Genomic DNA, 14301 nt, shown 5'->3' with positions numbered 1-14301 from the left:
ACTCTCATCCCCTGCCCTGTCAGGGACTCAGGAGACTGAGCTCCCAGCCTGCCTTCCTCAGACAGAAGCGCTATCCCCTACCTCCTCCCGTAAAGACCCAGGAGTCCTTCTGGCAGCCCCTTCCTCCCCCAGGCCTTGGGAGTCTGGGCATTCGGTCCTGTTCTTTCCCAGGACCCAGGAGGCCGGGCCCCTCCTGCCCCAAGACTCTGGAACTCCAGTGCCCAGCCTCCTCTCCCTGCAGGAACCAAGAGTCCAGGTCCCCAGCTCCCCTCTTCCCCGAAGGACCCAGGAGTCTGGGTTCCCGCTCCTCTCCTCCCTTAAGGATCCCCTTTTGGTTCAAACCCCATCCTTCCCAACATCCTGGGTGCCCCCCTGCAGCTCTGGCCTCCCTAGTCACCCCACTTAGATCCTGTACATAGCACAGCCTGTCCCCAAGCGGGGAGGAGGAGGAGGGTGCCAGAAATTCCTAGGGTGTCCCTGTCTTCATTGCCCCCCACAGCATCCAACACAGAAGAGAGGAGCGGCCACTTCGATCAACAGCTCCCCCCGAAACCTCGAGTTGTGCTGCAGACAGCATCCCGTTTCCTCCCCCCTCACCCCCCAACACACACACACAACACCGGTCTCTCCCCACCCGAATCCTGATGCTTGGAAGAGGCTGGAAGGGTGTTCCAGAACCTTGAGGAAGGGGTGGGAGCTTGGGGCGAGGGGTGCTGGGGGCCTGGATGCCCTCAAGGTCCTTGGCAGGGGTATTAATAGCAGACTCATAGCTCTGACATGGGAGGGGAGAGCGAGAGGAGAGAGAGAGGGCCAGCCGGCGATGGGGGGACTGATGCAGGGAGGGGGGTACAGGGAGAAGGTGAGATAGACAGATGGAGGCACAGGGATATGGGGCATCAGGTATGTGGGGCTGGGGAGAGGGAGCCAAGTGTCAGAGAAATGGGGGCGTGAAAGGTCTGAGGTGTAGGGACTCAGGAAAAAGGGGCTCAGAGAGGGAGAGAGAGAGGGTGGAGGAGAGTCCCTGAGGGACAGGGGAGCTAGGTGGGGTCAAGACCCCTGCCCACCATTCAAACCCCCTCCCTCCACGGGGCTCCTGGCCAACTTCCCCTGTCCTAGATTTGGGGGTGCACATTCCCACCACCATCCCTGCATGCCCTGTCCCCACCTTACCTTTTCATGACCCTGTTCTGTTGGGGGGACGGCGGGGGGGCCAGGACCGGAACCCAGCGTCCAGTGACCCCAAGATTCCGAGGAGGGCTCAGAGAGCCAATGTCGGGGGGCAGGCCCCGGGGCGGCGGCAGTGGTGGTGGCGGCAGCAGCGGCAGCCCGGACCTCCTGTCTGTCCCTGGCTCCGTCTCTCCTTCGTCTTCCTTGGTCCTGTCCTGCCCTGTCTCTGCCCCAAGGTTGCGGCCACCTGGACTAGACGAGGACGTGGCTACACATGTTGCTCTGGAAGTTGGGCCCCGGACATTGCGGAGGCTGTCGGGGTGTCCTCTTGCCGCCCCGACCCCGTGGGGATCCCCCCTCCGCCCACCCGGGGTGCCCCCCTCTGCCGCTTCAGCCCCGGCTCCTCCCCCCTTTCCATGTGTCCAGTCCCGCCTCTCCCTGGCTCACTCGCACCCCCGCTTTGTGCCCTCAGCCCCCCCACCCCCCCTTCCAGCATCTGTGTCTATCTGTCTGTCTGGGTCACCTCTGAAGCTGGTGGCTGGTGTGTGTGTGTGAGGAGCGGTAGATTGCCTGCTTGGGGAACTGCTTGCCCCTTCCTCGCTTGGCCACCTCTAGATCCCCCCTTGACTCCCCCACTCTCAAACACAGGCAGAAACACACATACACTCACGCACACACGCACGACCTCACTTCCCTGGGATTCCCCCTAAGCACCCCCAGAGCTTGTGGAGGGACACGCACACAGACACACACACACAGAGTGGGGGGTCTAATGGGGGCCAGGCTGCCACTGCTGATAGGGGCTGTTTGGACAGACAGGAGGACACAGGCAGCCAGGGACGCCCAGACGCCTGGCCGGACGCAGGCAGGAGGCACAGAACCCAGGTACACACCATCCATCTGGGTTTGGGGGGGCTGGGGGGAAGGAGTGGGAGCCCCACGACACCCAGGCAGGCGGCTCAGGGTCGGTACAGACAGACAGACCCCTCCCTCCCTCGGCCGCCGCAGCGCTTACAGACACACCCCCCCTCCACCAGCCAGCCCCAGACACCCCGACACACAGATCCTCACCGGGCAGATGGCAGATGCTCGAGAGACCCCTGGGGGCCGGGCGGACCCACCCAGGCAACACCCCCCAGCAGGCACCGGTGGCCGAGGGAGGCTGCGGGAGGCTGCGGGCGAGGGTGGCGGCGGCGGCCGCGGCTTGGAAGAGCTGGAGCGGGAGGGACTCACACACTCGCTGTGTTCTCGCACACACACACTCACTCGGGATGCGATTAACATTCAGTCCCCGTCCGCCACTGCCGGGAGACCCACAGCCCCCCCTCCTGGCCTCCCTGGGGACCCCTCCTCCTGCCAGGCTTGGGGAGGGGGCCGCCCACCACCCCTAGCTACCAGCCTCTGCCTTCCTCCTGGGACAAGGGAGTGAGGGGCTGAAAATAAAAAGGGAGGAAGAAGTCGGGCTGGGGACGGGCAGGCAGGGACTCAGAACCCGGTATGAGACATCAGCTTCAGAGCTAGACTCCAGGGCTGGGGCTTGCTGCCCTCTGCCCCCGCCCTGCCTTGAGGCTCTGGAAACAGGAGGCCTTTCCCTGACTTCAGTGTTCGCCATACAATCTGTGGCTTTTATTGCCCCAGAAGGCCAGGCCTGAAAACCAGGTCTCGACCCTGGACCCAGGAGTCCTGCCCCCCAGCCCCTCCTCCCTCAGACCCAGGAGTCCCTTCTCTACTGGGACCCAGGAATTTGGGGACTGCCTCCAAGTCAGAGTCTCTTTTAAGGGCTCAGTCATCCCGACTCTCCCCCGTACAAGCCACCCTCAGGGACCCAAGACTCGGGGATGTCACCCTTGGGTACCCAGTCCTTCCAACCCTCTGAAGAAACCAACATGCCTGCACCCATTCTTTTATTAAGGGACCCTGGCCTCCATCATCTGTGGGTACCCCAACATCCAGAAGGGAAGCAGCATCTATCCCCTCATAGACGCAGGAGTCCAGACCACAGGCTGTTCCCCGAGGGTTGCACACCCAGATGCCCAGCATTCCTCTCTTGCTAGAGGGCTGGGCCCGGCACTTTTATAAAGACACCCGTGCGGCTCTGGGGTAGAGCGTGGGGCAGGACACCGTGGCCTCTGAGGGTGGAAGAGGGTCTGTGTGTGTGGGTAGGGCAGAAATTCTGGAGCGGGGGGAAGCCAGGGCCAGGGGCTCCTGAGGTAGTTTGGGTCAGAGTTTCGGCCTTGAGCCTCCTGGGTGGGGCTCCTGTTTCCTTCATCCTCAAGGTCTGGGAGAACAGGGCGAGGTGCACATTTCCAAAAAAGATGAGAATCAGGGCCTAAATCTGTGGGTCGTAAAGGGAGAAACTGTAGATCTAGATTCTTAAGGTTAAGGTCTTTGAGCCATAAGATGGTAGCGGTGGGACCCTAAGTTCCAAGGAACAGCGTCCTAGGATGGAAAAGGGCTGGGGCCCTGGACCCCTGGGTCTGAGGGAGGAGGGGCTGGGGGCCTGGACCCCTGGGTCTGAGGGAGGAGGGGCTGGGGGCCTGGACCCCTGGGTCTGAGGGAGGAGGGGCTGGGGGCCTGGACCCCTGGGTCTGAGGGAGGAGGGGCTGGGGGCCTGGACCCCTGGGTCTGAGGGAGGAGGGGCTGGGGGCCTGGACCCCTGGGTCTGAGGGAGGAGGGGCTGGGGGCCTGGACCCCTGGGTCTGAGGGAGGAGGGGCTGGGGGCCTGGACCCCTGGGTCTGAGGGAGGAGGGGCTGGGGGCCTGGACCCCTGGGTCTGAGGGAGGAGGGGCTGGGGCCCTGGACCCCTGGGTCTGAGGGAGGAGGGGCTGGGGCCCTGGACCCCTGGGTCTGAGGGAGGAGGGGCTGGGACCCTGGACTCCTGGGTCTGAGGGAGCAGGGAATGGGGGCCCTGGACTCCTGGGTCTGAGGGAGGAGGGGCTGGGGGCCTTGGACTCCTGGGTCTGAGGGAGGAGGGGCTGGGGGCCCTGGACCCCTGGGTCTGAGGGAGGAGGGGCTGGGGGCCCTGGACTTCTGGGTCTGAGGGAGGAGGGGCTGGGGGCCTGGACCCCTGGGTCTGGGGGAGGAGGGTCTGGGGGCCTGGACCCCTGGGTCTGAGGGAGGAGGGAATGGGGCCCTGGACTCCTGGGTCTGAGAGAGGAGGGAATGGGGGTCTTGGACTCCTGGGTCTGAGGGAGGAGGGGCTGGGGGCCCTGGACCCCTGGGTCTGAGGGAGGAGGGGCTGGGGGCCCTGGACTCCTGGGTCTGAGGGAGGAGGGAATGGGGGTCTTGGATTCCTGGGTCTGAAGGAGGAGGGAATGGGGGTCTTGGACTCCTGGGTCTGAGGGAGGAGGGAATGGGGCCCTGGACTCCTGGGTCTGAGGGAGGAGGTGCGGGGGGTCTGGACTCCTGGGTCTGAGGGAGGAGGTGCTGGGGATCTGGACCCCTGGGTCTGAGGGAGGAAGGGCTGGGGGCCTGGACTCCTGGGTCTGGGGGAGGAGGGTTTGGGGGCCTGGACTCCTGGGTCTGACTGAGGAGACTGGGGGCCTGGAGTCCTGGGTCTGAGGGAGGAGGTGCTCGGGGCCTGGACTCCTGGGTCTGAGTGAGAAGGCTGGGGGCCTGGACTCCTGGGTCTGAGCGAGGAGGGGCTGGGGTCTGGACTCCTGGATCTGAGGGAGGAGGGGCTGGGCGTCTGGACTTCTGGGTCTGAGGGAGGAGAGGCTGGGGGTCTGGACTCCTGGGTCTGAGGGAGGAGGGGCTGGGGACCTAGACGTCTGGGTTTGACGAACGGGCTGGGGCCTTGAGTCCTGGGTCTAGGGGAGGAAGTAGGTGGGGTATCTTTCTTGTCTTCTGGGAGATTGGAGCTAGAGTGCCTGAAAGCGGCAAAAGCTGGCAGCTGAGGCTCTGAGTCCCTGCAGGAGTTTTCAAGCTCAGAGGGCAGCCTCTATATCCCTGCAAGGGCTGAGGCTGGTGTACCGGACCGCGTCTCTTCCAGAGACACAGACTGCCTGGGCGAGCCGGTGCTGGATTTTGCACTTTCCGAACCCTGCGACCCTCCCAAGTTCCTAAGGGGGCAGCTTTGGGGGTGCCTTTAGCGCCGCCACGGCAAAGCAGGAGGTGGGCGATAGGGGGCGCCGGGGATCCAGGCCCCGCCCTTGGGGGCGGAGACTCTCCGCCCGGACTCCTCCCACTCCCGCTCTCCTCCCTCTTCCCGGCTCCAGCTCCGCCGCCAGCTCCGGCCTTTGCTCCCCCTCCCAGAGTCCCCTCCCCGGAGCGGAGCGCACCTGGGGTCCCTCTCCCGTCCCCCAAGCCCAGCCACCCATTCAGACCAGCAGCCTCGGGGGGCACCCCCCCGCCAGCCTGCCTCCCTCCCGCTCAGCCCTGCCAGGGCCCCCCAGCCATGAATCTCTTCCGATTCCTGGGAGACCTCTCCCACCTCCTCGCCATCATCTTGCTACTGCTCAAAATCTGGAAGTCCCGCTCGTGCGCCGGTGAGAGGCCCACCAGGGCTGGCGAAGGAGAGAGATTGAGGGCGGGGGTTGGGGGGCGTCCCAGGACTCAGGAAGGGTTTGGGGGCACTAGGGGCACAGGCTCCACCCCCACTGCTTGCTGGGGGATCTCTCTTCTAGGTTCTGGGTCTCCAGGGGATCAGCTCCCTTCCCCAGACTGGCGGGGGTGCATACAGTTTCATGTGAATGGCTTTAGGCCCCCAATTCAGCCACCCCCAGCCCCAATCTGGGCAGCCCGAGGGTTCACGGACCGGGAACAGGGAACCATGGCAGGCGGGGAGGTGGCTGTGAGTTGGTGACGTGGACCGTGGCGGCCAGGAAGGGAACGGGAGGGAGGTGACCGGATCCGGGGCCTGAGGTCAGGGAAGGTCCTCCCTGGGCCTCATCTCAGGTCCAGACTGCAGGAGGACCCTGAGGGGCCAGGGGTAGCCATGAGGCCTAGTCTGGGACGGAGCCTCGGGCTGGAGTAGCTTCGGGGGCCTGGGCTGCCCCCTGGCTGTGGTCCGTGAGAAAGGGCCCTGCTCAGGCGGGGCGGGCTGGGGAGGCCTCCGGAGACAGCTGCGCTCCAGAGCTGCCTTCAGGCTGGTCCTGGGCGCTGTGCCTTAGTTTATTGCCCATGCAGCCCACCCTCAGCCTCCTCTCTCCTTCTGTCTGTCTCTGTCTCTCTCTCTTTCTCTCTCTCTCTCTCTCTTTATCTCTGGACCACAGGAATTTCAGGGAAGAGCCAGGTCCTGTTTGCTGTGGTGTTCACTGCCCGATATCTGGACCTCTTCACCAACTACATCTCACTCTACAACACGTGTATGAAGGTAGAGGCTCCATCCCACCTCTCTGGCCCCCCCTGAGGCAGAGGAGCCGGGTGTAGGTCCCAGACTCCTAGGTCTGAGGGAGGAGGGGCTGGGGGCCTGGACTCTTGGGTCTGAGGGAGAGGGGTTGGGGGCCTGGACTCTTGGATCTGAGGGAGGAGGGGCTAGGGGCTTGGACTCCTCGGTCTGAGGGAGGAGGGGCTGGGGCCTGGACTCTTGGGTCTGAGGGAGGAGGGGCTGTGGGGGCTTGGACTCCTGTGTCTGAGGGAGGTAGGGACGGGGGCCTGGACTCCTGGGTCTGAGGGAGGAGGGCCTGGGGGCCTGGACTCCTGGGTCTGAGGGAGGAGGGGCTGGGGGCCTGGACTCTTGGATCTGAGGGAGAGGGGTTGGGGGCCTGGACTCTTGGATCTGAGGGAGGAGGGGCTAGGGGCTTGGACTCCTCGGTCTGAGGGAGGAGGGGCTGGGGCCTGGACTCTTGGGTCTGAGGGAGGAAGGGCTGTGGGGGCTTGGACTCCTGGGTCTGAGGGAGGAGGGCCTGGGGGCCTGGACTCCTGGGTCTGAGGGAGGAGGGGCCGGGGGCCTGGACTCCTGGGTCTGAGGGAGGGGCCTGGACTCCTGGGTCTGAGCCTACTGGGGCACAGGCCTGTGAGTTGAGGCCCCTTCTCATCATCCCTCTCCTCAGGTGGTCTACATAGCCTGCTCCTTCACCACGGTCTGGTTGATTTATAGCAAGTTCAAAGCCACTTACGATGGGAACCATGACACGTTCAGAGTGGAGTTCCTGGTCGTTCCCACCGCCATTCTGGCGTTCCTGGTCAATCATGACTTCACCCCTCTGGAGGTAGGCGCCTTGCTGTGACTCCTTATTTGGGGGGATGGTTGTGGCAGAGTAGCTATGACAGGAGACCCTCTCACAGGCTTCCTTCTGCAGGGTATGCCCAAACTGCCTTATTTTAGGATGCATAAGTTCAGTGCATGGGCTCTCGGGTCAGAGGAAATTAACACAACAGCAGCAAGACTCGCTATGTGTCGGTCACTACCCTGAGCATTTCACCTACTTACTTTTCTCAGCAGCCCCATTTTACAGATGACGAAACTGAGGCTTAGGGATTCTTTTTTTTCTGGAGACAAAGTCTCGCTCTGTTGCCCAGGCTGGAGAGCAGTGGCATGATCTCGGCTCACTGCAACCCCCGTCTCCCAGGTTCAAGCAATTATCCTGCCTTAGCCTCCCGAGTAGTTGGGAAGACAGGTGCACATCACCATGCTCTGCTAATTTTTGTATTTTTAGTCCAGATAGGGTTTCGCATGTTGACCAGGCTGCTCTTGAACTCCTGGGCTCAAATAATCTGCCTGTCTTGGCCTCCCAAAGTGCTGGGATTACATGCATGAGCCACCATTCCTCGCCCAGCCTTCTTGAATTTGAATTCCAAATCTGCTAGTTTCTTCTCTTTCTTTTCTTTCTTTCTTTCTTTCCTTCTTTCTTTCTTTTCTTTCTTTTCTTTCTCTCTCTCTCTTTCTCTCTTTCTTTCTTTTCTTTCTCTCTTTCTCTCTTTCCTCTCTCTCTCCCTCTCTCCCTTCCTCTCTCTCTCTCTCTCTCTCTTTTTCTTTCTTTCTTTCTCTCTCTCTTTCTCTCCTTCTCTCCTTCTCTCCTCTCCTTCTCTCTTTCTCTCTTTCTTTTCTTTTCTTTCTTTTCTTTCTTTCTTTTCTTTTTTTTTTCATCTCGCTCGGTTGCCCAGACTGGAGGCAGTGGCACGATTCTGGCTCTCTGCAACCTCCATCTCCCAGGTTCAAGCGATTCTCCAGCTTCAGCCTCCCGAGTAGCTGAGATTGCAGATGTCCACCACCAAGCCAGGTTATTTTTTGTATTTTTAGTAGAGACAGGGTTTCAACATATTGGCCAGGCTGGTCTCGAATTCCTGACCTCAGGTGATCCACCCGCCTCAGCCTCCCAAAGTGCTGGGATTACAGGCATGAGCCACTGCGCCCGGCCCCAAATCTGCTAGTTTCTATTAGCATGATCCCGTGCATGTGACTTGACCTCTCTGCACCTCGGTTTCCACATTTGTAAAGTTTTGATCAGGTCATTGTGAGAATTTACTGAGACTTTGCAGCATTGCCTGGTGTCAAAACACATAAAGACTCTAGAATCAGAGTGTAAGGATTTGGACCCTGCCTCTACCGTGTAGCAGCTATGGGATTCTGGGCAAATCCCGTAACTACCCTGTGCCTCAGTCTCCTTATCTGTAAAATGGAGATAATCAGTTCCTATGTCATAGGGTTCAAACGAGAGGTTGGTATTAACAAAGCACAGTGTCTGGGATGAGGTAGGAAGTGCTGTGTCAATGTTCAATGACTGAAGCGTTTAGTTCCATCTCTGACACTTTTACTTTTAAATGTTTGTTGTTATGATTGTTATTCCATGGTGTTTTGCTGGGACCTGTACAAACTCCTGGGAAGAATTTTGGGAGAGCCAGTGCTAAGTTTGCAATCTCTTGCCTCCTGGGGCTTGGCAGGAATCATAAATTCAGGGTAACCTTTTCGTACCTGTGCCCACTCCTGCCTTATAGGAAGATAGGCCTGGGTGGCCAGATGTGCTGATCTTTTCAACAGATGCCATAATTCAGGAGTTTTCAGGCAAGATGTCTCATTTTAAAATTTTAGCCACAGATTCAGACTATATTTCTTTTTTTTTTTTTTTTTGAGATGGGATCTCACTCTGTCGCCCAGGCTGGAGTGCAGTGGCACGATCTTGGCTCACTGCAACCTCTGCCTCCTGGGTCAAGCATTTCTCCTGCCTCAGCCTCCCGAGTAGCTGGGATTACAGGTGCTTGCCACCACACCTGGCTAATTTTTGTGTTTCTAGTAAAAATGGGGTTTCACCATGTTGACAGGCTGGTCTTGAACTCCTGGTCTTCAGCAATTCTCCCATCTCGGCTTCCCAAAGTGCTAGGATTACAGGCATGAGCCACCGTGCCTGGCCTTCAAAATATATCTCTAAAAGCACTGTACAGGCCAGACAAATCCAACAGAGGGTGACTTTGGCCCGTGGGTCAGAGATATCAGAGGGAGGCTGCATCATGCTGTGGGGGGAATCCTGGGCTTGGTTCCAGGCCCTGGACTTTGCAAACATATTGTTACCACCTTGCTTGGATCACTTATCCAAGCCCTTGACTTAGCTCATAACTGCCCTGTTGACTAGGGATTACTAGACCCATTTTGAAGATGGGGAGACTGAGGCTGAGGGAGGTAGTGCAGCTTGCTAAAGGTGGAGGAGGCCAGACCAGAATCCAGGCCTCTTTTTTTTTTTTTTTTTTTTTTTAAGTCTTGCTGTGTCACCCAGACTGGAGTGCAGTGGCACGATCTCTGCTCACTGCAACCTCTGCCTCCCAGGTTCAAGCAATTCTCGTGCCTCAGCGTCCCGAGTAGCTGGGATTACAGGCATGAGCCACCACGCCCAGGTAAAATTTTTTTATATTTTTAGGAGAGGCAGAGTTTTGCTATGTTGATCAGGGTGATCTTGAACTCCTGGCCTCAAGTGATCCACCTGCCTCAGCCTTCCAAAGTGTTGGGATTACAGGTGTGAGCTGCCGTGCCTGACCTAAGGAAAATATTCTTTAAAAATTCAGACATCAGGCTGGGCGTGGCGGCTCACGCCTGTAATCCCAGCACTTTGGGAGGCTGAGACAGGTGGATCGTGGATCACGAGGTCAGGAGTTCAAGACCAGCCTGGCCAAGATGCTGAAACCCTATCTCTACTAAAAATACAAAAATTAGCCGGGCATGGTGGCACGCACCTGTAATCCCAGCTACTCAGGAAGCTGAGGCAGGAGAATCACTTGAACCCGGGCAGCAGAGGTTGCAGTGAGCTGAGATCATGCCACTGTACTCCAGCCTGGGTGACAGAGCAACACGCCATCTCAAAAAAAAAAAAATTCAGACATCATGGAATAGATAAAAATGCAACAAGACTGGGCACAGTGGCTCATGCCTGTGATCCCAGCACTTTGGGAGGGTGAGGTGGGTGGATCACTTGAGGTGAGGAGTTCAAGACCAGCCTGGCCAACGTGGTGAAACCCTGTCTCTACTAAAAAAATACAAAAATTAGCCAGGTGTGGTGGTGAGTGCCTATAATTCCAGCCACTTGGGAGGTTAAGGCAGGAGAATCACTTGAACCCGCGAGGTGGAGGTTTGCAGTGAGCCGAGATTGCGCCACTGCACTCCAGCCTGGGCGACAAGAGTGAAACTCGGCCTCAGGAAAAAAAAAAAATGCAACAGACCTTCTGTCTCTCCTTAAACTGTGACTCTGTTCCCTAAGGGCAACCCCAGGGGTGAGAGTTGAATGGGCATCAATTTAATGGGTTCGTTTCCCAGCAGCATCAACTAACCTGGCTTAACGAGAGCCTCCCTGGAGGATTCTGGATGATTCTGGGAGCAGGTCCTGGACTCTACCTGCTTCAGTGGGAATCTGGACACGTTTCTTATCCATTGGGCCTCAGTTGCCTCATCTGTACAATGGGAATGACAACAGTACCTACCTCATGGGGTTAAGGCTTAGGCCAGTTAACACCCTAAGGAGCGATGCCTTGGATGTCGTAAATGCTAGAAAAGCATGAGTTGTTATGAATATGTCCTGGTGCTCCCCACCTTCCTCTCACAAACAAACCAAGACAACTGAGTAGCCACACCTGCCACCTGGCTTTGCTCTCTGAGGTTTCAGTGTGTCTGCAGATCACAGATCACCCCAGGTGGCACTTTCAGGGAGTTGGGGACTGAAAAGGGGCTGGCAGATGTCTTCTTCCCTGTCCCATGATGTCCTGTCCTGCTCATGAATGATGGTTGTCACTGCTCCCTAAATGGTGGCCTGTGCTGAGCACATGGGGACCCCTTTATAGATGCTCACTCCCATTTCCTCACTCATTCAGGAACTGTGCTAGGTGCTAGGGCCACGGAGTGAACAAGAAGTAGGATCCCAGCCCTCACAGAGCTCAATTGCTGATGCGAGTGGCCAGGAAGGAGGTCAGATGGGGTGATGTGACAGTCCTGGGGGAAGGATGGCCAGGGAGGGTCCCTCTCGGGAGGTGACTAATGAGCTGAGGCTGGGAGAATACGGAGGAGGCAGATGTGTGACAGTGTAGGGGAAGAGCTTTTCCTGCTGTGGGAACAGCATGTGCAACCTGCCACAAGAAATGGCATGTGGGCCGGGCACGGTGGCTCATGCCTGTAATCCCAGCACTTTGGGAGGCCGAGGCAGGCAGACCACCTGAGGTCAGGAGTTCGAGACCAGCCTGGCCAACAAGGCAAAACCCTGTCTCTACTAAAAATACAAAAATTAGCCGGGTGTGGTGGCGGGCACCTGTAATCCCAGCTACTCGGGAGGCTGAGGCAGGAGAAGCGCTTGAACCCAAGAGGCAGAGGTTGCAGTGAGCTGAGATCGCCCCACTGCACTCCAGCCTGGGTGACAAAGTGATACTCCATCTCAAAAAAAATAAATAAATAAACAAAAAAGAAAAAGAAAAAAGAAGAGAAATTTCCAAGGCAAGATTCCAACCCAGCCTGCCTTTCAGAGAGGTGCAATTGCAAAGTGTTCATGAGGACGGACTGCGAATCCTTGGTTCGAATCATTGCTCTGCTGCTTGCTGGCTACATGGTCTTGGGCGAGTATCTTGCCTTCTCTGGTGTCAGTTTCCTCATCTGTAGAATAAGTGTGCTAATCATAGGATCTCCTCGCCGGGCCATGGTGATGATTAAATCAGAGATACCAGTAACTCGGTCAGAACTGTGTCTGGCACTTGGCAGCACCTGGATCGCCTTCCTTCTCTCCACCTTCACGGCACCTGTAACTGCAATGTCATCCTCTGCCTTCTCTCCCGCCCTGTCCCCTCCCACCTCATCATGTCCCCGGCCTCTCTGCAGATCCTCTGGACCTTCTCCATCTACCTGGAGTCGGTGGCCATCTTGCCGCAGCTGTTCATGGTGAGCAAGACCGGCGAGGCGGAGACCATCACCAGCCACTACTTGTTTGCGCTGGGCGTTTATCGTACGCTCTATCTCTTCAACTGGATCTGGCGCTACCATTTTGAGGGCTTCTTCGACCTCATCGCCATCGTGGCAGGCCTGGTCCAGACAGTCCTCTACTGCGATTTCTTCTACCTCTATATCACCAAAGGTAGCCGGGATGTGGGACGGCTGGAAGGGAACCTCCTATTTCTGCAGCTCCTGCCCTCCCTGGGGCCTGGGGTCTCCTTACCCCTGTATTATGCAAAGGAGGGAGCATTTCTTCGCCTGGTTTCTGGGGTCGCAGGCCCACCATCCTCCTAGGAATTCAGACCGTTAGCCTCTGCCTCCCTAAGGGCTAAGGAGTTTCTGTCCTTAGCCCCTGTGTCACTTGGAGTGCAGGCCAGGCAGGGCAGGGACTCAGCCCACTGAAATTCATTCATTTATTCATTCAACGAACGTATTGAGTACTTTCTGTGTCCCCAGCCAGGTGCTAGGCTCTGGGGATACATTAGGAGGAGAAAAGATAGACAAAGGCCTCCATTTCCCTTTTATTCTGGTGGGGGAGATGGTGAATGAACAAGTAAAGAAAGAGAATTGGTCGGGCCTGGTGGCTCATGCCTGTAATCCCAGCACTTTGGGAGACTGAGGCAGGGAGATTTCTTAAGCCTAGGAGTTCCAAAGCAACACAGCAAGACCCTGTCACTATAAAAAATAAAAGATAAAAAAGTTAGCTGGGCATGGTGGTGCATGCCTGTGGTTCCAGCTCCTTGGGAGGCTGAGGTGGGAGAATTGCTTGAGGAGGTCAAGGTTGCAGGGAGCTGTGACTATGCCACTGCTCTCCAGCCTGGGCTACAGAGTGGGACCTTGTCTCAAAAAAAGAAAGAAAGAAAATTGCCAGTAGTGAGAAGGGTCGGAAAGAAAGAAACCAGGAATGTATTTGTGAGTCCTGGGGGACCTCCCTCCCTGTGGATCTGCCCATCTAGCGTGCCTGCCCTGCTCTGGCTGTGGGAGGCTGTCCCCTCCCTGCAGGGGCCCCAGAGGTAATGCCCTCCCTGTTTTCTCTCCTCACAGTCCTAAAGGGGAAGAAGTTGAGTTTGCCGGCATAGCCCCGGTCCTCTCCATCTCTCTCCTTGGCAGCGGCGGGAAGCAGAGGAAGGCGGCAGAAGATGAAGAGCTTTCCCATCCAGGGGTGACTTTTTTAAGAACCCACCTCTCACGCTCCCCATCCCGCCTCCTGCCGGGTTTCAGGGGGACAGTGGAGGATCCAGGTCTTGGGGAGCTCAGGACTTGGGCTGTTTGTAGTTTTTTGCCTTTTAGAGAAGAAAAAAAAAAATCTTTCCACTCTTTAGTTTTTGATTCTGATGACTTGTTTTTCTTCTACTCTGTGGCCCCAATTTTTATAAAGCGTTTTTGAGTGTCCTATGGGCTGGGGCAGGGTCCAAGATCTTTTCCCTTCCCCAGGCCCCTCGGCTCCCTCCCAGATCCCACCCCCAGCCCCACTGGTTGCCAAACACTAAATCTGCTGACACCCATCTGCCCCACCTCCTGCCATGGCCATGAACCGCAACCCCCACTAAATTTCTAGATTGGGGATAGGGAGAAAGGGAGGCCCAGGAAGGTCTCCCCTGATTTTTTCTCATAGTAATTTTTTTCCCCAGAGTTTGAATTTTTTGGTCTTCTCCTGGTTTTTTGGCAAATTAGGGGAGCCCGGGGCTCAAGTGCGGGAAGGGGGCTGGCCCGAGGGTCCCATGGCTCTCACACCATGTTTTTGTACAGAACTGATGGTTGAATCTTTGTTCTCTTGAAATAAACAGAAGAAAATGAAA

General features: G+C 57.5%; 2 protein-coding genes across 6 annotated transcripts in view; one reads left to right on the top strand and one right to left on the bottom strand.

The window, feature by feature from the left end:
• The window catches only part of GRIN2D (glutamate ionotropic receptor NMDA type subunit 2D), a 56291-nt gene extending 53589 nt beyond the window's left edge, over positions 1–2702 (bottom strand). Inside the window, exons 1-2 of one of the 4 annotated variants that reach the window (XM_054540854.2) lie at positions 2239–2702; positions 1171–1449 (exon numbers count right to left, since the gene is read on the bottom strand). The gene's annotated coding sequence lies outside the window, so the exon portion shown is untranslated. Of the gene's footprint in view, positions 1–1170; positions 1594–2238 lie in introns of those variants that run through there. The other 3 variants (XM_054540855.2, XM_024236416.3, XM_063720178.1) reach the window with 3 other exon arrangements.
• Positions 2030–14301, top strand: KDELR1 (KDEL endoplasmic reticulum protein retention receptor 1). 2 transcript variants are annotated; one of them, XM_054540860.2, is made up of 5 exons: positions 2030–2052; positions 6381–6481; positions 7161–7319; positions 12392–12644; positions 13547–14301. In XM_054540860.2, the coding sequence occupies exons 2-5, from the start codon at positions 6476–6478 to the stop codon at positions 13579–13581; spliced, it is 453 nt and encodes a 150-aa protein (XP_054396835.1). In that variant the 5' UTR covers positions 2030–2052; positions 6381–6475; the 3' UTR covers positions 13582–14301. The 2 variants fall into 2 exon arrangements, with proteins under 2 accessions (XP_054396835.1, XP_002829545.1); XM_002829499.5 differs by lacking the exon at positions 2030–2052 and adding an exon at positions 5104–5654.

The sequence above is a fragment of the Pongo abelii genome, chromosome 20 (genome assembly GCF_028885655.2).
Source record: "Pongo abelii isolate AG06213 chromosome 20, NHGRI_mPonAbe1-v2.0_pri, whole genome shotgun sequence".
Taxonomy (NCBI): Eukaryota; Metazoa; Chordata; class Mammalia; order Primates; family Hominidae; genus Pongo; species Pongo abelii.
Note: the sequence above shows the minus strand (reverse complement) of the source record. Positions and strands in the feature narration are given on the sequence as shown.

What these genes read in the sequence shown, in the direction of transcription:
- KDELR1 (XM_002829499.5), top strand. Translation starts at nt 5,564, where the DNA reads ATGAATCTCTTCCGATTCCTGGGAGACCTCTCCCACCTCCTCGCCATC. An exon ending in TCTACAACACGTGTATGAAG is followed by an intron (nt 6,482 to 7,160) that starts GTAGAGGCTCCA and finishes CCCTCTCCTCAG; the next exon opens with GTGGTCTACATAGCCTGCTC. An exon ending in ATGACTTCACCCCTCTGGAG is followed by an intron (nt 7,320 to 12,391) that starts GTAGGCGCCTTG and finishes GCCTCTCTGCAG; the next exon opens with ATCCTCTGGACCTTCTCCAT.